General features: G+C 44.7%; 1 protein-coding gene across 2 annotated transcripts; it reads left to right on the top strand.

The window, feature by feature from the left end:
• The first annotated feature begins 12328 nt into the window (after positions 1-12328).
• LOC121677185 lies at positions 12329-23417 on the top strand. 2 transcript variants are annotated; one of them, XM_042055096.1, is made up of 5 exons: positions 12329-12576; positions 13055-13158; positions 14229-14426; positions 18407-18647; positions 22782-23417. In XM_042055096.1, the coding sequence occupies exons 3-5, from the start codon at positions 14317-14319 to the stop codon at positions 23100-23102; spliced, it is 672 nt and encodes a 223-aa protein (XP_041911030.1). In that variant the 5' UTR covers positions 12329-12576; positions 13055-13158; positions 14229-14316; the 3' UTR covers positions 23103-23417. The 2 variants fall into 2 exon arrangements, with proteins under 2 accessions (XP_041911030.1, XP_041911031.1); XM_042055097.1 differs by lacking the exon at positions 14229-14426.
• The last annotated feature ends 635 nt before the right edge of the window (positions 23418-24052 follow it).

The following is a 24052-nucleotide window of genomic DNA, read 5'->3' as shown; positions in this document are numbered from 1 at the left end:
GGAACTGCCATGTTAAAACCAAATTGTGTTGGAGTCCCAAGGCAGGGAACAAAACCCACCAGGAAGCCCCGAATTCTAAAGTGAAGTTCAGAGGACAGGTGAGAAGCTGAACGAACAGCTTCTGTGCAGAGTTCTCTCTCTCTCTCTCTCTCTCTCTCTCTCTCTCTCTCTCTCTCTCTCTCTCTCTCTCCCTCCCTCCCTCCCTCCCTTTCTTCCTCCCTCCATCCCCATCCAACCACAGACTGAAGGAAGGTCATGGAGACAGCCACAGAGAGAGCAGAGTATCTTGATGACAAGTGAGCTCTTACCCGCTAGTCCCTACCCATCCCCATAGCTAAGAGGAAGGGGACCAAAGGGTCTTTGTCATTGCAGGGTACCAGGTACCCTTGCTGAGCAGGAGTTGAGCTGCAGAATTCACGGGTCCCTACTGTATGTTTCCAGAGCAAGGCTGGGCATGAAGATTCCCAGGAGGAGGAGAGAATAGTCTGTGAATCGGATTGGTTGTCCCTTTAAGGATGGAGAAGTGTGGTTGGCAGAGGGGCCTGCAGGAGATGACATACTTGTACGTTGAGACTAATGGTTACTCCTGCGAAGTTGGAGGCCTGGTGAGAGCAGTCTCTAGGACTATAGGTGATGGCCCCGCTGTGAAGAAGGGGACCTGGCTGTCTATGAAAAAAAACACAGAGGTAAGTGGAGAGCAAGTCCAGCGCCGGGTATCTGCCGCCTTCCTCTGAGGCATCAACAGAGCTGGCCCGCTAACTCCTACCACGTGCCTGCCCTCTGGGAAATTGAATTAGCAGAGGCGGAGGAGTGAAGATATCAGAACCAGACCCCAACTCCCTTCCCACAGCCCTGGCATCCTTAGAACTGGGAGCAGTGACAAGCTGAGGGTCCAGCCAAGTGCAAGGTTCAAGGTTTTCAGATTACAGAATTGAGGTAACAAAGGTAACAAGGTAGAAATGAGTATCAAAGGATTCAGAAACCGAAACGAGAGAGGGCTTCCAACACAGCTCAGCCTGGTTTTGGCCCCAATTAGACTTTTAAAGAAGCCAACTAGAAATGAAAGACCTGCTTTAATTAGTACTTTTGAGTCCACCTTAGAGTCCCCCTTGGGTTTTAACTGCCTTTCCTTGTGCATGGGTTTGAGTCATCTTGTTTTATTTCATCCTTTTGTCCAACCACAACCCAAACAAAACCCATGAAGTTGTGGATCAGAACACCCAGGGCTGTCCCAAGGTCATCTGATTGACAGGTACCATCTTGTTGCCCTTAGCACTGTTCCTCAGAGCTCTGCCATCTCTGTGTATGGGTAACCTATGCTGGAATGGATCTGGTACTCCATGATTAATGTGAACTAGGGGAATGTGAAGAGGAAATCTAGACCTGGCAGAGACCTGCACCAGTGACAAATGGCAAAGCCAAACCCAGAATCGTCTGCCTTCAAAACAAAGGAGAATCACATGTGGAAAGATCTGTCTGCAAAAATTCACAGCCTCTGACCTCGGGCTAATGATTAACTGTAAAGTTAGCCTAGGGGATATGTCTAAATATTTCCATGGTTGCTTTTGATTGTGGTGACTCACTTGGGGGTTGGATGGAAGAATGGGAAGAAAAAAATGATTATTTTTTGGTCTGGGTTTGTGAAATTCTGACCTGTGAGTTTGTGGAGAACAGTCTCAGATACAATTAAGACACTTTGTTTTTCCAGGGCTGGGGAGGGTAAGATATGGTCTCATGTGTCCCAGGCTGGTCTCAAATTCACTACACAAATGAGGATGACCTTGAACTTCTGACCCATCTCAAGGGCTGGTATTATAGGCTTGAGTACCCATACTTGGCCCATTAAAACACTTTATGTGGTTTTACTATTTTTGATTTTTCCCTTTTCTGAGATTTTTTTTTAAATTAGAGCTTCTTCCCCTCCTTTCTGCCCTCCAAACCCACCCAGATACCCTGCCCCACTCATGGCCTCTTTTCAAATTGTTATTGTGTGTGTGTGTGTGTGTATTATATACACATTCATACATATATTCCTAAATACAACATGTTGAGTTCACACAGTGTTTCATGTATGTATGTTTCCATAGCTGACTATTTGACATTGAACAACCAATTGGTATGTTCTTCCCTGGGGAGAACCACACATCCGCTACCACCTTAATTCATCTGCCTATATTTCTTTGTGTAGGGTTGAAACCTCATGGGCTTTCCTCCATCCATTTTGGCATGTTCATTGGCATCCTCCTTGTTTGGGCAATCGTGTTGATGAGCCTTTGTGGCTATAGTTTCTGATATTCCTAGGAGGAAACACAATCTCACAGCAAACTCCATGATCCCCTGCCTCTTAGCGATCTTTCTGTCCTTCTTCATTTTGCAATAGCTATTTTTAATAATATAATCCCTGAGCTATATACCTGTAATCCCAACACTCAGAAAGTTGGGATAGGAGTATCACAAGTTCAAAGCCAGCCTGGGTTACATAGCAAGACCCTGCATTCTTTCCCCTTAAGAAGTAAAAGTATAATATTTACTCTTATGGGGTAAATGGAAGAGATATAAATCTATATCAAACAATATTGTGCATATATTGACACACATCATGTGACAATGAACTAAAATCCTAACTCCCATGTGCTGGAATTACGAGTAAGGCTTTTGAGATGTGATTATATCATGAGGACCAGGTTCTCATACGTGGGATTCGTGGTCTTATGAAAGAAACTCCAGAAAGTTAGCCCCTACACTACAGCAGACACAAAAGGGGGCTCCATCTGTGTCCCAGGGAGTGAGTCCTCATCAGGCATTGAACCTGCCCCTGGCTTTATCTTCAAATCCAACCTCTGGAACTTGAGAAATTCCTGCTACGTATAAGCCTCCCATTTCATAGTATTTTCTCACAGTCGTCTGAAGAAGCAGAGCCCATTGTGACATCTTCCTTGCCATGTGCACATGAGTGAAAAGGGGAATACCCACAAATGCCTTTCAAAGTTGTATGATGGCAGCCAGAGAGGAATGATGTATGCATGACTGATAGGCTGCAGAGTTGGACTGAGGTGGGTCTGCTAACGGTGCCCAACTCTCTCCCTCAGGGAAACACAGCAACAAAACACTCCTGGATTTAGTAGGGCTCATGGCCATCCAAAACAGACTCCCTCTTCAGCCTCCCCTGCAACTGATGGAGGTCATATGACTATCTACTCCTCAGCGAACGCTGTTTAACGAGACAGAATGTGTCCTCAAAGGAAGCTGGCCCCCGAAGCCATCCCTTCTGCTAACTTATACTTGGATGTCATATTGAGAACTAAAGCAATCATCTTTGCCATGGGCTGCCCACTGAGGATGACAGAGGAGAGGCAAGCAGAGTCCTTGGGGGACAATAGAGCCATTCCATCATCGAGACTGGCTGCCTCTAGCCTTATGGGAGAAAAGAAGGAATTTCCTTACTTTCAGCCACTGAAATTATTGATGTGTTGAGGGTTGTGTAATGTGCAATCAACCCTGATTGAAATCTGGTAAAACTCTCAGCGGGCCAGTGAAGATTAGCAGATTCCCTGGTCTCAATTAGAAACCCAGTCACAGTTCCAGGATGGACCATCCAGTGACTCATTTTCATGGAGAAAGCAGTCATTCAATCTCCCCTCCTCTTTGCCATTTAGCACGCTTCAAAAAGTGGGGGAAGCTGATTACTTTCTTTAGCCATGGCATTGGGTAGCTCTGACAGCCACTGGCTTTTAGGTTAGCTTTTCTTCCTACTGCAAATGCTAATCTCAAAGCAGTGGGCAGTTAAATGTTCAAACTTCTATGTTTACATGCTTGCTTCTCAAGATTATGCTTTCCTTAGGGCCTGCATTTGGAGAAGAGACTCTGACGTTTGCTGGCTCCACTAGGAGAACCTGGATGGAGCACACATGTTAGTACACACACTTGTACACACCAGTACACACACAAGTAAATAGGTGTACACATATACACACAGTGTGCATCAGCGAGAGGTGTTTAGTGCCGACTCTGTCCCTAGAGTCTGAGACTGGGCCCTGTTGAGCTGGGATATTTTGCATTTTATTCCAGGAGCCTCCTTTGCTTTGTTTTGCATCTATCTTTGAGACAGGCTTGAATGTAGTCCAGGCTGGACTTGAACTGACTACATAGCCAAAGATGACTTTGAACTTCTGATCCTTTCTCCATCTCCGGTTGATGGGATTGCAAGTGTCCACCACCACAACTAGTCTGTGCAGTGATGGGAACTGAACTCAAGGATCCTGCTTGTCAGTTAAGCACTCTACCGACTGAGCTGCATTCCCCCCTCCCCAAGAGACTGCATTCTGAGGGCACCTGTATTCAACTGTGAATGCAAATAATAAATGGGCAATGTATTTCTTTTCATAGTGGTCTTCTCTTTGACTGTGGTATGGGGAGGGCAGGAGAAGACGAGTCACTAAGAAGCAGTTCTAGCCGGTTCCAAGTGGAGCTGATAGAGAGGTGCGGATGAAAAGGGAAGATGCCTTCAGGGTGTAATATGAGGTTCTGCCGCAGCCCCAAGGAAGACCTGGAGAAATGGGCAGTGGAGCTGGGAGGGGAGAGAGGCGCTCGCGGAAGGTACTCCGGGTTTGTTAAATGGTTGGGAAGGAAGTTGGTGGGAAAGACTAAAATCAGAATTTCAAACTAGGCATGGTTCAGTGAATCTCCTTCCTAGAATTTGAAAAATGAATTTTTGAGAAACCGTTATCTCAACAGAAGCAATCACAGAGTATATCTGGGAATTTTGCAGCTTGAAAATCTAAGCAAATGGGCCTACTTTTTCAGGTCCACTGAGTGAACAGTGTTTTCCTGGTCTAGACCTGCAGGTTGCTGCTGGATGGAATTACTGGCAGATTTACAACAATTTTTTTGAATGCATATAAGCAAAGAAGACTATCACAAATGGTTCCAAATTCATATTAACATCTCACCAGTCCAAGCAACATGCACAATACCAATAAATATTTCCTTTTTCTAAACATCAAATTCCTACAAGATTTTTTCTACATTTTCCTATCTTTCATATTATTTCAAATGCAAGACTATTTGGAAGGTTTATTGAAAAATGTTGGTCATGGTAAATGGGTGATTTGAAATTCTTTTCTTTTCAGGGAGAAATTATTCAGGACTTCTGCATTTGTTCTGCACCAAAGAGGTTCCCATTTCCAGAGCTAATGTGAAATAAATATTCACATTATGAAAATATTCCTTTTGTGAACCTGAAGATGGATTAAAACTTTTCAAATGTCTTTTTAGTCACATGGTTGACTTGTGGAACACTAAGGGGATAATTTAGATACAAAAATGACAAACTCAGAAGGGTAAGCCTATATTTGAGTGACATTTCCCTCAAGCCTCTGCTGGTCCCTTGTCACCTGGAACCTCCATCTCAATAGACCATGCATATGGATACTGCAAACAAAGTCAACAGCCAAACAGCAGCGTGGTTGTTTGGATAGCATTCCCGTGACATTTATGCATTAAAATTATAGCCCCTGCTCCATCAGAATGTGACATTATTTGGAAATAGGGCCATTGTAGATGTCAGAGTGAGGTCACAGAATAGGTCCAGAGCCAGTGTGATTTGATGTACTTACAAAGAGGAAAATTTAGACATGGATACACACGCACACAAACTCGTATGCACGCATGCATGCATGCACACCACAGAGAGACTGGATTGAAACCACGGTCAGTTTCTATACAACAGGGGACACCAGAGACACCAGCAACTTCCAGATTCTTCATCACAGCTTCAGAAGGGCTCAGTCTCACCAACATCTTTGTATTGAATTTTAGCCTCCAGAACTGTGTAGTCCTACAAACAATACAGGTGAGGACACGGGATTGGGCCCAGGTCCAAAGTCTGGCCATCTACCCAAAATACCACACACTCAGAGGGTGAGCTAGAAGAAAACAGCCACAGAGGACTGGGTGCCCATGGGGCAGTGCCAACACCAGCCCGCTTCAAGCTACTTCTGTGGCCTAAACATGTTGAAGGGCTCGTCACCTTTCATGTGACCCACAACCGATCTTGTTTCTAGGTACCTGGTAGGGGTAAACAAATCCCTCCTGATAAATAGACTCTGTTTTCAACCCAGGCCTCAAGGAAAAGTCTCCCAGGTAAATTTCCAGGAAACATGAGCCTCTGATAAAAATCATAGAACTCACAGGAGCCCAGAAGAAGTCCATGGAAAGAGGGGAATGCTGAAGCAGAACTGCAAAGAAAACAGATGCAGGATTTTACATGCAATGTGCGTGCGTGCGTGCGTGCGTATGCGTGTGTGTGTGTGTGTGTGTGTGCATGTTAAACAGATCTGTTTATGTATATATAAATAGGTACATTTAACATGAGTTAAGAAAAGCCACTAAAACCATGAGGCTGAACGTAAAAGACCTAAGCTTGGCCTGGCAGAGTTAGAAGAGGACTTGGATCACTGTGATGGAAAAAAAATATATCATTTTTTGAATGAGATAGGTGACTCAGGCAACCAGTACGCTACAGCAGGAAAGGTAAACTAGGAGAAATTTGAAGAAAACTAGGCAAACTAAAGACAGATACAAATTAAGAAAATATAAAGGAAGAGATGTATGGGATAATATGGGGTGAACTATGTATGAAACACTGACTGCAGTTCAGGATGGATGCACTCAAAGTGGTGATGACCCCTGGAGAATGGCAGAGAATTTTCCTAAATTAGTTACAGATGATGGCTATCAAAGTTCCTTAGATAAGATGCTGAAAATAAAGTGTGCACGCACGTACACACACACACATGCATGCACTCACGCTCACACATATTATGGCCCTTTATAAAAATTGAACAATACTGTCTCTAAAGGCACAAATAAATGGTTGGGGAGATCATTCGGTCAGTAAAACCCTTGCCTTGCAAACATTCAGGCCCTTGTTCCTGTCCCCAGAACCCACGTGAAAAGCCAGGTTTGACGACACACATTAGCAGGATGACAGGCAGAGGCAGGCAGCTCTCTGAAGCCTCAGGGACCAGTTTGTTTAGGATACGTGGTCAGTTTCCAAGCCAACAAGAAAAGCTATCTGAAAAGGCAGAAAGTACCAGAGGAGTGAGACTTGAGATTGTCCCCCATCCCCACACGTGCACCTGTGTCCATAAAACACACAAATGCACAGGCATGCACATACAAGCAAAAGACACAGACATAGGGAAGAATAGACAGGACCCTCAAACACATAACGTGCATAACACACAATGATCTGGCTTGCTTTTTCTTTTAAATCCAAGAAATCACGACAGAAAGAAATCTAAGCAAAACAACGATAATAGGGTCGCAACTAAGGGGCATGAGGCAAAAACAGAACACTCATCTCCAGACGCAAGTAATCAGAAAATCATGTTTGAAGGACCGTGTGCACTGTAGCAACAAGCAGGACAGAAGATCCAGAGAAAGACCGTGCCTTCTCGCAGAAAATCTAAACATATCCTGGTGAGCATTTTCAAAACCAGACAAGGGACAACAAATGCCAAGACCTCCAATACAAAGATGCAATGGTGTACGTTCTCCCGGAACGTCACACACTTACCCTAAAATTCCAAACAAGAGAATAATTGCATAAAATTAACCATGTCAATTTTGGGAACAAAATTTATTTTCTATCAACCACTAATACAAACATTAGAAAGCACCATAGCCGTCATATTTTATACTAACAAGTATAGTGAAAAAACAGAATGGGTATCTGAATGGATATACATACATACATATATATATTAGTGTATACAAAATTTTAGTGAGTGTCATATTTATAGTAGAGGATGTTAATAAATGCTATTAAAGTACAGCCTTTCATTTGGAAAAAATCAAGTTTGGTCTTCAATTTCTGCCACTAATTCAGTTAGAATCCAATTGGATTAGGCATAAATATGAAAAGAAATTTTAACTTATTTATGGGGTTGAGGGTGTGTGTTTTAGTTACTTTTCTATTGCTGTGATAAAGCACTAGGACCAAAGCAATTTCTAGAAGGAAGCGTTTCATTGGAGCTTCCCGTTCCTGAGAGATAGAAGTCTATCACCATTATGGTGAGGGCCATGGCCTAGTCAGTCAGGTGGGCGTGGTGCTGAAGCAGCAGGTAAGAGGTCATATCCTGATCTCCAAACAGGATGTGAAGAGCACACAGAGAATGGTGTGGGCTTTTGAAGCCTCCAAGCCCACCCTAGTAATACACCTCCTCCAACAAGGCCACACCTCCTTCCCCAAATAAGTCTACCAACTGGGGGCCAAGTATTTGAAATCATGAGCCTATGGGAAACATTCTCATCAAGCACCACATTCCACTCCCTGAACCCCATATGCTTAGGTTCACATCATAATGTAAAATTCATCTAAGTCCAGCTTCAAAAGTCTCCATAGGCATCCAGTCTCAACACTGTATACAATTCCAATGCTCAAAGTCTCTCCTGAGACTTAAGGCTATCTCTTAATTGTAACCTCCTGTAAAATCAAAAAGTAAATTGCATACTTCCAACAAACAATGAATCAGAATTTATATTACTAGCCCAGAAGGGAGGAAAGAGGAGAATAGCAGGAAATTCTACACCAAAGCAAAACTGAAACCCTGCAGGAAACTTCAGACCCTGTAGCTCCATCTGTCAGAGCTTAGATGACTCCGCCTCTCCTGCCTTGCTGTCTATAACACCCTTCTCTCTCTTGGGCTGGTTCTCCGCCTCTCTGCAGCTCCCAGTTCCAGACATCCCATGCCCCTGGCACCTCTAATATCTTGGGGTCTCCAACATAGCACAGGCTACACTTTTATAGCTTCATGCAATTCTCCTCAGGGCCTCTTGTTCTCCCAGGACCTTCATGAAGAGACTGCCTTGCCATACATTGCCTGGGCTCAGTGGCAGACTCCATAACCCCTTTACTCATGTACCTTTCATGAGTCTAAAGCCAGGACCACATGGACGAGACTGAGAAGTTTGGCTGTGTGCTTGGGATGGACACTGGACCTCCGGAGCCACGCTGCAGCAGCTTTTCCTGTTACTGCTTTCTAGGGGCAAAAATCCCTTAGTCATTTTACTAGTTGGAAGCTTAGCTGCACAGAGTCTTGCTCCAGCGGTACCCCTTTCTTTACTCCAGGAAAAAATCTGGCCTGTCCCTCATCTCCTTATCTCTTTCAGAACAAGCTTTGCTCTTTTTCTCTTTAAACTGTACATTTTGAATTTCTTTCTGCAACACTTTTTAAAATTATAGAACTACATAAGAGTGATTACCAATAAGCACACAACAGAGTCAGTATTAGGCTGTCTTGAAATCCGCTCATCCAAAGAATTAGTCCTTTGCTTTTCAGTGTAGCCTCAGGCAAATTCTTGGGACAAGGGCAGAAGGCAGCCAGGTTCTTTGACAAAGTGTCACCTAAGGGCCTTTCTGGTGAAGTCCTGGCTCCCCTCTGAAGCACGTTGAGCTGGACCTCCACAGTCCTTGTTACTTTCTACATGACTCTCCTCCAAGCTCCCACTGGGAGGTTTCCTTAAGCGCTGCTTACAGTATCCGACTGCTTCTCTAAGTCACAAAGCCATCCACATTCTTTCCCTGTCACAGCAATAGGCCTGTCTAGTGCCCACGTCTGTATTAGTTACTTTTCTATTGCTGTGTTAAATCCTATAACCAAGACAACTTATAAAAGGAAGTATTTCGGGGGCTTACAGTTTCAGAGGAATAGAGGAGGTCATTGCCATCATGGTGGGGAGCATGGCAGCAGACAGGCGGGCATGGTGCTGGAGTAACAGTTGAGAGCTCTCCACACACAAACAAGAATCAGAGAAGGTACCCTGGCAATGGCATGAACCTCATGATGCCACAAAGACTGCTCCTAGTGACACACTTCCTTCCATAAGACCACATCTCCTATTCCTTCCCAAATAGTTCCAACACACACACACACACACGTACAAAAAAAGTAAATCCATAATGTCATGCAATGAAAGCATTCCCATACACTAGCAAACAGGAGGACAGGTTTATAGAATAAGGAGCTAAGGGGACATTTAGGACAAGGGTGACTGGGGACTACAAGACGAGTTACTCAGACTCACAAAGAGTCAGGGTCAAACACTGAGATAATCTCACCCAAAAGAAACCCAAGATTTAAAAGTGATGGTAACGAGCCTTGGCAGAGGCGATAGGAAGGGCAGAGTTGCTGGTCAGGTCCTGCACTTTGGAGGCAATTTGGCTGTCAGTAATTGTGCTATGCGTTCTCTATAGCCTAGCAGTTCCGTGCCCTGTCATCCTTGAGAATCTTACATGCGTTCAGGCACAGCCCAAAAATGTTCAATGTGGTGGTGTTTATAGAAGTAGATACAAAAAGCAAACCAAATGTCTATTGGTGGGAAATGAGCATGAAAATATGATCAACCTATTCCATAAAAATGTTTTAAATAAACAAAGCAGACCTACCTGTCTTCTCTGGTGTGTAAAGAACTCTACATAGGGGTGCAGGGAAGAAGATATCTTAATTAAGAACTCTACATCATATTGTTGAGTGGGGAGACGTGGAAAGCAATTTGAGGACTTCACATTCTTCAGGCAAAGGTACCCCATAATACAGGAACACATTCTCCAGATAGGATAGTGAGTGCACAAAGAATAGCGTAGTGTAGACAGATGTGTGGCATCTACCTCGGGGACATATGTTAGGTAGGGTAGAGGGAAGCCCTGGGAACTTGGTCAAATGGTTTATTCTTATCTTTTTATTTTTATAGTAATATGAATGTAAAGATTATCTTAACTGCAAACAAGCTCTAAGCATTAAATCCATTTTTTACCAAAAAAAGCACTACAGTTTTTTTTTATCTTCTCTGTAACAACACAGTTTATGATAGAGTTTTGCAAACATGAGATTCCTGAATTCTTTACAAAGCTCAGTTTGACACACACACACACACACACACACGCACGCACGCAGGCGTGTGCACACAGTTTCCCATCCAGATTTGCTAGAAAGAAGCATGCATCTGCTCATTGGAAAACAATGAGCAAGGCAGTTCATCTAGACTTGCTACTGGGCTCTGTTTACAAGTGTGATATTACTTTAAATCCTTGTGTCCACCTTCAGGGCCAAACTTAAGGAAAAGATAGAACTCAGCCAGTGAGTAACTTGGGCCACAGAAAAGACACTTATGGTCTCTGAGCTTTAAGTCCCACGTTTCTGAAACTCAGGATAGCATCTACTTTAACGGGCTAGATGCACTAAGACCAAAAGAGAAATTGCTTGCTTGATATAGAATGTACTCAGCATTAGCTTTTCCCGCTATAGTGTAGTGTTACAGTGCTATATAAACTTGAGCCAAGTAACACAACCTCGAAGTTCAAGATTCCTCATCTGAAACAAGGATAATAGTTTCCTCACGCACATCCCTCTGAGTCATAATGCAGTAAGCAAGAAGCCTTCGGTCCTTTTCTCGGGGGTCTCTTGCACTTCCTAGCAGACACAGCAGGTGGAGCAGGTGAGTCACTCCTGCAAGTGGCAGTCCTCAGACTCTTTAGTTCAAGATAAACCTGTTTGTCCTGTAAGGTTAGCCTTGGAAGGTGGCCTTCCTGGTAGAAGGCAGCCACTTAAGAGTGGTTTAAAAAAAGAAAAAAAAAAAAAAGCTTCACCTACCGCTGTAGACAGCATCTGTGAAGCCCAGCTGGCAGACTGATCATGCTGGCCATAAACAGTAACTATTAGTGACTCAGATCTCACTAGCCATACTGTATAGGTGACTATAACCCATTATTTATTTACTTATTCATTCATTTATTTATTCATTTATTTATTTCTACTATAGATTTAAGTGGTTTTTGTTTTGTCTGTCTGTCTGTCTCTCTCTGTCTCTCTCTCTCTCTCTCTGTCTCTCTCTCTGTCTCTCTGTCTCTCTCTCTGTCTCTCTCTCTGTCTCTTTCTTTCTTTCGTTTTGAGACAGGGTTTCTCTGTAGCTTTGGAGCCTGTCCTGGAACTAGCTCTTGTCGACCAGGCTGGCCTTGAACTCACAGAAATATGCCGGACTCTGCCTCCCAAGTACTGGGATTAAAGGCACGCGCCACCACCGCCTGGCTGTGTTTGTTTTGTTTAAAGTTGTGTTTATGTATAAACGGTTAAGTCCTATGCTCCCCCGGTGATTATGAAGTTCTCTTGCCCTCTCACCTTCTCCTTCCAGCTGTCTTTTTCTGATCAACCACCAGGAGGCAGTAAGAACTCCTACTACAGAAAAGCACCGGCGTGGCTCGTCAGAGCGGGCTTGCAGACTCCACCCCTTTAGCTGCTTTCCAGAAGTCAAAGAACTAGGTGCTCCCGGTAATATCTAAAACGCCTCTAAGTGTATGTTGCCAAAACCTCTGCCTACCTGGCACCAGACTTGCTGGTGGCTTGCCCTAGATTACCGTGTGACAAGGCAATTGTCACACTGAACAATACTGCCACTCACCGGGACGGGCCAAAGAAATGCAAGCAGAAACAGACACCAGGTTCCTCTGCCGCAGTCCTTCTGGACAGGATACCAAAAGGTCCGGGCGCCAGGCCTAAGGCAGAGCTCCATTCGAAGGTGAGGCTAGCCCTGTTTAATGGGGCTATTTAGCAGCCGGGGGCTCCACGGGCTGCTGAGTAGGCTCCCCATACAGGATGTTCTAGTGACTTGACACTTAACTCCTATCTTCTTTGCTTTGTGTATCATTAAGGGTTTTTTTTTTAATTCACAAATTCTATCATCAAAACAACGCTTTAATTAACAAGATTCCTATTTATTCCTTCTATTTTGCACTTTCTGTAATGGGATTGTCATATTTCATATTAATAGAAGTTAATTGAGCAAAGACATGAGTCCAGTTTCCTGACTTAGTAATACACACATAAAAATAATTGGGGGCTGGAGTGATGTTGAGCAGGCAAAGGCATTTGCTGCATGAACCTTGCAGCCTGAGTTCAGTCCTCAGAACTGTAAAGCCAGAAGGAGGGAACTGGCTCCATAGTTATTCCCTGATCTCAATGTACCTTCCATAACGAGTCCACCCACACCTGTACAGAGATGAAGGTGATGATGCTGGTGGTGATGAGGAGGAGGAGGAAGAGCAATTACAGAACTATTCTGCTGGAAAATGCTGGCCAATGCAATTGGGATTGTGCCGAGGTAAGAACATTGTTTGCGTCCAGCAATCTAAGGCCAGCCTGAGCAACACAGGGAGATTCCTAAAGCAAACAAAACTCGTCTCCTGAGAGGTTCCTGCCTCCTCTCTACTAAGAGTTCCAGCTGCTAAAAAGGAAAGCAGGGGTCTTGCAGGCTGTGTGTAATATGTATTCTCACCTCAAGATGAGGTGAGCATAGGGGATTGCTTTCCTGATCACTGCATTGTGCACTGTGCTAGCTGGAGGTCTTCCCTGAAGCCGGTGGAAGCTGAAGTCAAGGCACAAAGATACTAACGGAAAGGGCATGAGGGAAATGCGAGAAGGAGCTGGGACAGCCAACACCATCAGAGAATGCTGGCGGGGTCCCAAGTCAGAGTGTAATTACAGAGCTAAACATTGACCAGGGCTAGAAAAGCAAGTTCACTAAAGTAATTCTTTTCTGTCTGTGCTCACCAAGTTGAATACTTTGAAGAGGCGTGTTATATAAACAAGCAGTCGCAAAAGCATAACTTCATCCAACCAGAGGTGACCAAGATTACTAGAAATATCTGGAGAAAAATAACATTTGATAAATTCTACTGTTTTGCTGAATTACAATGTCTCTGGTGTTTTAAAGAAAACAACTGTAAGCAATTTTTAGTGACTTAAAAATATGAAATATGGCTTACACAAAAAAACAAAATAAAGAGCTTATTATGGATTGATCACAAAGACAACAGGACTGTATCTTAAAGTTGGTGTTGAGACATTTATAGCAAAGTGAGAACACTGACTTCTTTAAAAGTCTAGGATTTGATAGGCTTTCAGTTACTCAATCTACTCCTCTCTGAAGATGACCTTAAAAGGCATTTGCGATTGCCCAGCAGCTTCACCCCTGATATGTGTGTGATAATACTGGGGAATACTGCCTCCTGGGATGGCGGCCAGTGTAGGATTAGGACTCGGTGCTTTTGTTCAACAAACATTTGCTAAGAATGGGTTTACAACCTTGTTAAATCCAAGACAGCCTACTTTGACTGATATCTATGTTTGACAAGCCTGTATAAGTACACATATGCATTTTTTACTGTACAGAATGCGTGTGCGGATTACTAAGGCTAGTGAGCAGCTACTAGAGATCTAAATCGACTTTAAAGGATTGTCAGTGGTTTAAAAATATTAAATGCAGCCTATACAAAAGAATAAAACAGGAAGAGCTCATGATGGATTGACTACGTGCAAAGGCCATAGGCCTGTCTTTTCCAGTGGGTGTGAAGAGACATTTATATCAAGGTGAGAATGCTTGCTTCTTTAAAAGTCTGTGATTTGATAGCTTTTCAATTACTCAACCACCTCCTCTCTAAAGACGACCAACTCTGTCTCCTAGGTGCCCTCCACCAAAGGTGCCAGGGAACATTCAGCTGTGGTCTGCTTCACATCACAGCTGTTTTTTATTTGTTAGACAAGGTTCTTTCAAGAGCTTGTTCTCAGAGGCAAGAATTCAGCCAAGAAACGCAGACTCAGCAGAAGTTTGTTCAGCAAAACAAAAAGTTCCAAAGAGATTGGCATGGGCTGCCTCCGAAGGCAGAGTAGCACAGGGGTTCTGGGTTGCAGATTTTTTTTAAGCATTTCTGAATATTTATGAGACAGGTGGCATACTCGTGTGATCAGCTTCAGTGTGCTGGCAGCATCCTGAGGCTCCTGGCGTCGGGAGCAGAGTCAGGAATGCCGGTGGCCACTGAGTTTTCCTGCTGCGTTTCCATTTTCGATCAGTTTGGAAGTCCAGCGTACATTTAGGCTTAGGGTGGGCCTTCCATCCTCAATTAAACCTCACTAGAAACACTCCCTGGCGTGCCAAGACCTGTCTCCTGAACTCCGCTGAGTTGATAGACTTAACTCATACACAGGTGACAGCAACTCGTGCTTTTTACTGGGGCTTATGCTGCTACTGGTGTGTGGAACATAAGGACTTTCCACTTTGGAGGAAGCGGAGGAGGGGGAGAAGGAGGGGGAGGAGGAGGAGGAGGAGGAGGAGGAGGAGGAGGAGGAGGAGATTAACAGGATAGAGTATGGCTCCAATAGCAACATCAGAGGACACCTCAAATCCTCAGACTAGGCAGCCCCTCTGGGAACTTCAGAAAGAAACACCAGCACAAACTAAAGTGTTCAACACGTGCTGTGTTTGAAGGCAGACGATAAGTTTGTTTTGTCAGTGGTGATGAGTGTTTGCAGCTTCCATTCTCTTGTCTGGGCCTCTGGAGTGCTCCCTGGGTACCACACTACATCTCCCTTGAGCATGGCTTTTAAACCTTATCAAGGATCAAAACTGCCTGTAGCCTTGCTGAAGCAAGTTTTTTATCCTTCCCTAGCAATTCTAGGTAGGAGGAGGCAGTCTGGGATGGAGAGCCTTCCTGTTAATGGTAATAGAAACAACTTTTGAACAACACTATCCTGAGATGATAACGGCGGAAAACAAAATTGCTCTCAAGATTTTAGATTATTAAACAAACGATAGATACATTGGTGGGTTCTTTAGTTCTTAAGATTTATTTCTGTTTATGTGAGGGCTTGTGTGTAGGTCATGTGTGTGCAGGTGCCCATGGAGGCTAGAAAAGACCATTGGGTCCTCTGGGGGACACAGGCAGTTCTGAGATGCCAAATGTAGGTGCCAGGAACCAAATTCTGGTCCTCTATAAGAACAGTAATTCTCTTAATCACGAAGCCACCTTTCCAGTCCCATGTGTGGTTTCTTTAAATTTTTTCATAAGCACCATGAAGCATGCACAAAAGTAGAAACTTGAGTATTATAATTTAGATCTTAAACAGCCCTAAAGTGTCCAAATACTAAAGTATGCAAGTATGCATTGCGGGCCTGTGACACTATTAGTAGGTGGTGCCAACCTTTAAAGCCAAGTCGCTGGCATGCCCTTGAGCCTGGCTTCTTCCTCCCTCCTGTCTCCTCCTCCTCCTCTGCTCTTTCTTCTTCTCAACCACCATTGGCTAAGGAGTTTATCTCCACCACAAGCTTCCACTACAATGCACTGTCTTGTCCTGGTCCAAGGGCAATGAGGCCAAGTGAATATGAACTGAGATTTGCAGCCAAAATACATTTTTCCTTCTTGTTACCTGGTTTTCTCAGACATCGTGTCATTAACTACAAAGCTGACCCCACAGCAGGTACAGAAACCCTATACTCACATCAGCCAGCTTAGAAAAGTGTCCTTTTACACAGACTGGGTTTCACCTATTTCCCCGTGTTCTCTCTCTCTCTCTCTCTCTCTCTCTCTCTCTCTCTCTCTCTCTCTCTCTCTCTCTCTCTCTCTTCTCCCCTCCCTTTCTCTTCCCTCCCCCCCTCTCTCTGAAACATTTTAACACTTATCCTATACACCTCATTTAATCTGCACTATTTGGCTGTCATTTCTAACAGCTACGCACTCCTTTTAAGTCTCTGCTTGTTCAGGAGGCAACAATGTTTGGGATGAATCTCTAAGGGAAACCAGGTGGAATGAATCCTCAGTTCTGATTGATGGGATGGGATGTTATTTTCACTCCTGCCCGTTCCTCTGCTTCTAGACCTTTGATCAGCCTGTGTCCCCCATTCCACTTCCATCTTGTTTGCCCTCTCAGACCCAAACCTTGGAGATACGCCCTTCTCAGCAGCACCCCCCACTGGCAGCCTGTGTATGCATCCCTCTGACATGGATGCCAGCCACCCGTGTCATCTAACAGTGATGTGGAACTTTCTGCCTTCTCTTTCCCAGGATACACCTTTTGTCCTCGGGTACCATCTATTCCCTGATAGTAACGTGGGGAAAGAGAGACACACACTCCTCACTCCCCAGTGCCTCCCTACTGACTAACAACGGTTGGATCTGCGTTCTTCTCACCTTCCTTAGCCTGGTGTAAAGCTCGCACATCCTGCTCTACTCAGGTCCCCATGAGATCAGGTGTGTATGTTAGGCTTCTATTGCTGTAACCAAAGGCAACGGGGAATAAAGAGTTTCTTTCACCTTACAGTTTCAGTCCATCATGAAGGGAACGCGGGACAGGAACCAAGTGTATGTCATGGCTTGCTCAGCCTGCTTTCTTATGGTACTCAGGGCTACCTGCCCAGAGGTGGCTCCATTCCCAGGGGACTGGAGGCTCCCACATCATTATTAATCAAGAAAATCCCCCCCCCCAGACTTGCCTATATAAGGCATTTTTCTCAGATGAGGTTCCCTCTTCCCAGGTGACTCTAGCTTATGCCAAGTTGATAAAATAACCAGGACATCGGGTCATTATGGCCCATGGGCCTCACTAAGCACCGCTCATGGGCCCATCCTCTTGAAAAGCTCTGCACCCTTTATAATCTCCACTCTCATCGCCAAGTATGTTGATACCATATTAAATCAAAACTTTAATAACACACCATTGCTGTCCTCTTTTTTAATTGTTGCTGACTTTTAAGCCATGACTGTCCTATTAGCCCCTGCGAATCCAGAATCCACCACTACCAGCAGCGGTTATGCAGCAAGAGCCACAGGCTGAAGGAATTCTGTTCCCTCAGGCACCAACTCTTTCAAAGCTACAAAAGGAACTTACCTAAATCTCTGTCCCTCTAAAGAACTCAAGGTTCAAAGGTTGAGGTGGAATCCTGCTTCTCAGAGAGGCTGAATAGCAAGCAGCTCACCTCCTCTCGTTTCTCGTGTTTCTCCTGAAACCCTCGTGTTTCTCCTTGCCCCTCCTTAAAAGCCCTTCTCCACCTGGCTCCTCCTGACCACTTCCTGTCAGCCAGTTGCTGACTCAGCCTCCTGACCACAGGTGAATTTTATTCAATCAAACACATCTTTGCATCATTAAACAAATGTCCCAGAGCACAAACAAAAGTAACACACCTTAAAATAATAGTCTACCACACACAAATTACTTTATATACTTTGCATCCTACAAACTGCAGGTAACGTATAACCACCGGTTATACACCAGTTGGCAGCCTTGCCGATGGTATTCACCTACAGATCTGCACACCAGCTCACCACAGTTCACATGAGCCTCACTTCACGGTCTCACTTGGGTGCCCTTTAAAGTGTTAACAACAACAACAACAACAGCCAAAAGGTCTGCTCATCCTCCAGCAGCTCTTTGCTTTAAACATCAATTGTCTTCACCAACAGGGTTGAAACTCCAGGTTCAATAAACATTCTTGGAAGGGAACGGGGGGGGGGGATGTATAGCTCAATATAAACAATAAAAGCAATAAAAAACATTCTTGATCAATTTTGTATTTCCAGGAAAAATTCTTACACAGGCTATGGAAGCGAGGTTGCTTGTGTATCCCACGTGGCTTGTACTGTTTTCACACTCAACATCAACTTCAAACATAGCTCAAAGCCAAAGCTCATTTTTCTTAACTTATTCCATGAGGAGGCAAACAAGCTCGGAAAGCTACTTCTCCATCCTTCTCTGCAACCCGTTACAGTTCTCAGATTTGAAGACCTGGGTCAAGCCCTCTTGTCCAAGCAGAGAAGCCAGGTACCAGATGCCTTCTACCACTGCACAGTTACCCAGGCTTTGAATGCCACCCCAAGGCACAGTGCAGGGAGCCAGAGGGTAATGGGGGACAGGAGCACATTGCCTTCTCTCCACTCTTCATTGAAGATTGTTCAAGGAAAGTTCAGTGGCATAGGCTAGACCTGCAGGAAGGTTTCGGGAGCACAATGAGGAGGAAATTCTGAAGAAGCTGAGTATTCAGGATAAGGTAGTTTCAGTCCTTTGAGGATCAGGAGTGGCTGAGTGTGTTGAGCCAGGTTAATGCTCACACACGCCAAATGGATGCTTTCGTTAGAGCTCACCCATGAAGCCGGGGATTCTAAACAGGCTGTGAGCACGGCAGACATTTACTCTGGGCGACAGACGTCTGGATTTGCTAAGCATCATTGTCATGGGTGAGCGGATGTCAGGGGCTCCAGCGAAAGGTGTTACCCCAAACTGTCAGTCCTGGGACCGGGAGGCATGATTTTGAGCCAAAAACAAAACAAAACAAAAATCCGCTAACTTTGGTAAGAACTAGTGGCTGAATAGGTCAGTATGAAGAAACCACACACAGACTTGAGCCTCGTTCTCTTTTTAAATAATGTTTGGTGGATCAGACAAGGGGGCTCCTGTTAGAAAATTTCGCAGCGCTCTTGCGATAAATGATGAATTCCACTTTGAAACAGCACAATACAGTTTGAGCACACAGTTTTCTGTCGCTACAATGGCCAGCAATCCGCTGGCTTTGCTAGCTCCCCAGCTAAGCCACCTCCCTCCTCAGGGAACAGACAAACCACCCCCTGTGGTCTTGTGCCCTGCCTTGCCCCTGGAGAACCTCCTTTTTTTCTCTCCCCTTTTCTCTCTTTTATGTGCAGTTGGTTCCCACAGGCTGCTTTTATCAATATTTCAATTGGTCGCTGCTGACCTATACTTGAATCCAAATATTTGCCCTATTCAGTGTGAATTGCCCATTCAGCCACACGCTTGGTTATGTCTGTGCTCTTTTGAGCACACTGAATGGGCTACTTGACTATGTAATGCCGATATAACCTGGTCATTAGTGGGTTTGTCAGAGTTGACCATATGCAAGAGGGAGGACAGAGACTGGGCCTGGCATTTCCGTCCAGTGCAGTCAGGATGAAGATGAAGTAGATTTACTTCAACCGATGTGCATAGTCCCCAATGCTCTTCAGAACGGATCTACACTTTACTAAGAGTCAAATAGGTCAGGAATCAAGGATGGGTAGTTTTTAAGACTCACAATCTTCTTTCTTCCCTGGGAGATTGTCTCCTGTAAAATCAGCATGGTGTTTTTTTATGGTGACCCACTCTTGCACTCATTGTTTAGATCGGACATGAAGTTCAGTGAAGTGCTCCTGGTTAACATCGCCATGTCTTGATGTCTTGATGGTCCTTTGTGGAGTGAAACTGTGTATCTGTGGGCATCAGGTAGCATGTACTCCACACCTGTGAGCATCAGGTAGCATGTACTCCACACCTGCGAACATCAGGTAGCATGTACTCCACACCTGTGAGCATCAGGTAGCATGTGCTCCACACCTGTGAGCATCAGGTAGCATGTGCTCCACACCTGTGAACATCAGGTAGCATGTACTCCACACCTGTGAGCATCAGGTGGCATGTACTCCACACCTGTGAGCATCAGGTAGCATGTGCTCCACACCTGTGGACATCAGGTAGCATGTGCTCCACACCTATGAGCATCAGGTAGCATGTGCTCCATACCTGTGAGCATCAGGTAGCATGTGCTCCACACCTGTGGACATCAGGTAGCATGTGCTCCATACCTGTGAGCATCAGGTAGCATGTGCTCCACACCTGTGGACATCAGGTAGCATGTGCTCCACACCTGTGAGCATCAGGTAGCATGTGCTCCACACCTGTGAGCATCAGGTAGCATGTGCTCCACACCTGTGGACATCAGGTAGCATGTGCTCTACACATGTGAGCATCAGGTAGCATGTACTCCACACCTGTGAGCATCAGGTAGCATGTGCTCCACACCTGTGAGCATCAGGTAGCATGTGCTCCACACCTGTGGACATCAGGTAGCATGTACTCCACACCTGTGAGCATCAGGTAGCATGTGCTCCACACCTGTGGACATCAGGTAACATGTGCACCACACCTGTGGACATCAGGTAGCATGTGCTCCACACCTGTGGACATCAGGTAACATGTACTCCACACTTGTGTCCATTAGGTAGCTCGCTGTACCACTTTGCAGACAGCCCAGCTGGTCTGAGACTGTCACTCAACAGTTCTTGCTGTTTGGGAGAAAGGGGGACCTTTCTAAACCTGGTTGGTTTAGACTCTAAAGTGATTCTCAACCTGTGGGTCACAACCCCATTGGGAGTCGCTTATCAGGTGTTTACGTTACAATTCATCACAGCAGAAAAATTACAGTTATGGAGTAGCAATAAAAATAATTTTATAGTTGGGGGTCACCACAACATAAGGAATGTATTAAAGGGTCACAGCGTTAGGAAGGCTGAGAACCACACTGGTTTAGAGCCTCTCTGAAACTTTCAGTTGTTTCTTTCCTGAGACCTTGCAACTGGAATGCTCCACCTCCCTTCAGAATACCCCGTGTCTTAATCAGTTTTTCTCAGAGAAGGTTTTATCTTAGAGGAAACAGCTATACAATAGCCAGAAACAAGCGTGACTGTAAAATGCTGGCTAATTTGTCCAGTGCTCCAGATCAGGAAGAGACCACGTGATGCGCACCGACCCCTCTGTTTGTACTTGTCCTTGAACTGTCCTCATCTTATCCGCTAAGGCATGTATCTAAATAGGGTAGACGTATGCATAAAGTAAAAATACAGATATGGAGAGTGCTATTCCAAGCACTGCAGTGATGGACTGAAAAAAACCAAGAATGTCTAGAAAAATCCCTGGCCTTTTCAAGGAGATAATATGGGGATACAAATAGGCAATGTACCTACTTCACAGCACAAGAGGGTGATGTGGTTGTCTGAAACTGGAAGAAATCGCATACAGTCGCACTGGGCGTTGTCACCAGTGTCTTGTAAAGCCTCATGTGACACTCCTTGTTGCTGCTTCGCTCTCATATCATACATGTTTAGCACGCCTAGGCTTCTTTTGCTGTTGTGTGATCCTGTGATATAGCCAGCCTTATTGTTCTGTCTCCCCATTTCCAATAACTGGATAGCAGTGCCTGAGACAAGGCAGGTAAATGGGTATTTCTTTAATATTTATTTATTATGTATACAATATTCTGTATACAATATTCTGTCTATGTGTATGCCTGCAGGCCAGAAGAGGGCACCAGACCTTATTATAGATGGTTATGAGCTACCATGTGGTTGCTGGGAATTGAACTCAGGACCTTTGGAAGAGCAGGCAATGCTCTTAACCACTGAGCCATCTCTCCAGCCCAATGGGTATTTCTTAAGCACCCACTCTATCCCAGTCACTACCCTGGGCACTTCCAAACCAGTTTCTTATTCGTTTTTCATGGTTGTTCACTCATTCTCTGGTTCCACCTCATTCAAGATACTCAGTGTCTCAATTTTCAGATCCAGCTTCGCAGCCCTCTGTGTTCTTCGCCCCAGTAGGAAACAATCTGTGCCCCCTTTCATGGGAACACTAGATACAATTTGGGCTTCTGGCTTGCTTAGAGTTGCTCAAACCGGCTGTGATAATTAACTGTGACTGTCAACTTGTCAGGATTTGGAATCATCCGGGAGACACACTTCAGGATGTATCTGTAGGGGGTTTTCACAGAGAGACTTCACTGATGGGGAAAGACCCACTGGGGATGAGTGTTGTATCGTCATTCTAGGGCATAGAGTTCTCAATAGAAAGAAGGAAGCCGGCTAACACCAGGACTCATCTATTTTCTAGCTTCAGACACAACGTGACTAGCTGCCTCATACCTCTGACACCGTGTCTTTACCACTGTGACAGACTACACTCTCAAGCCTTTGCTTCCTTCCTTAAGTTGATTTTGCTAGATGTTTTGCTACAGCCAAAAGAAAATCACTATGTACTGTCTGTGGTACCCAGCCACTAGGATTATTTCTAAGATTAGACAGTGCAAATCCTGCTGTGACTTTTCGCTGAGCTCATGTCCTCTTCCTGTCTTTCCGGGTCCTCCAAGCAAAGCCCCGTCACAGCCCGTTCCACACATTGTCCTCCCCAGGGACAAACTTCACGGCTATTGCTCCGGTGTCATTTGAACGTATCGGCAGCCTTCCTCCTGTCTTGTATGAATCCCTGCAAAGGAAATTCACTTCAGATAACTCTGCATTAAAATCCAGCTCAGCACATGTACAAAGAGATACGCTAGTGCCCTTTGCCAAGCTGCCCAGCAGGATGAGCAGTAACAAAGGTCCAAGAATGTACACAGGGCTGCATGCAGACAGTGTTCTGGCGTCAGGATACAAATACGCTGATAAATGCGTGCATTGAAGGCGAGCTTAGGATTTGCTTTCAGTGCTGCTTTGTCTGAATAAGAAACAGATGGGAGCCGGCGCTTCTGGACTCTCTAGCTCCGCGTGCTGTCTGCTGGTGTTCTGGGACCCAGAACTGTGACTCAGTCAGTACCTTATATCTTTATCTCTCAAATGCAGACTGATGTAGGAGGAGTGCTAAAAACTGAAGGCCTGAGGAGAGGAGGGAGGGGAAACTGCGGCCACTATGTAAAATAAATGGGGGGGTAAAAAAGCTATTTCAATAAAATAAAATTTTAGAAAAAGAAAAAATACTAAGTAGAAAAAAATTCAAGGCCTACCTGGGCTATAGGTCGAGTTCAAGGCCAACCTAGGCAAGTTAATGAACCCTGCTCAAAATAAAAAGTAAAAAGATGAGTGTGGCATGACGTATGCCTAGCAAGCACAGGGCCCTAAGTTCAAACCCGCATGCCAAGCAAACAAACAAATAAATGTAGCAAAATGAAGAGCTTTATAGAATTATCTTGACAATTAAATTGAGGAAATGTCTGTAAGTCCATTGTTAAGTGTTCAGTCACGGTGGGTGGTGTGGGAATATAGGGGTGTCTCTAAGAACAACAGATTCTTTCTTGGTTCTTGGGGATCTCAACTGGGGGAGGTAGGGTTCTCAAAACTTGACAACCACCAAAGTCACCCAAGTCAGTGGCTTTTGAGTTTTTAATCTCTCAAATATGAAAAGTGAAATTCACAGGCCATAAAGGGTGAATTTTTAGAGAGATGTTTATTACAAATAGTTGGGCACTAAAGAGGGAGGGAGAGGAAGACAAAGAGAGAAGAGAAGAAGAAGAGAGAGATTTTTTTTATTGCAGAAGGCTGTCCTGGGAAATAGAGTACCATCAAGATGCTAGTCTGGGCTTTTTAAAGGACTATAGCAGAAGCTGCCATGAAGCATGGGGAGAGGGAGGAGCT

This window comes from Arvicola amphibius, chromosome 5 (genome assembly GCF_903992535.2).
Source record: "Arvicola amphibius chromosome 5, mArvAmp1.2, whole genome shotgun sequence".
Taxonomy (NCBI): Eukaryota; Metazoa; Chordata; class Mammalia; order Rodentia; family Cricetidae; genus Arvicola; species Arvicola amphibius.
Note: the sequence above shows the minus strand (reverse complement) of the source record. Positions and strands in the feature narration are given on the sequence as shown.

Coding starts and splice junctions, on each gene's coding strand:
- LOC121677185 (XM_042055096.1), top strand. CDS start 14,317: ATGCAGCCTATACAAAAGAATAAAACAGGAAGAGCTCATGATGGATTG. Junction 14,427..18,406: donor GAAGAGACATTTATATCAAG/GTGAGAATGCTT, acceptor TTGTATTTCCAG/GAAAAATTCTTACACAGGCT. Junction 18,648..22,781: donor TGTCCAAGCAGAGAAGCCAG/GTACCAGATGCC, acceptor CTGTCTTTCCGG/GTCCTCCAAGCAAAGCCCCG.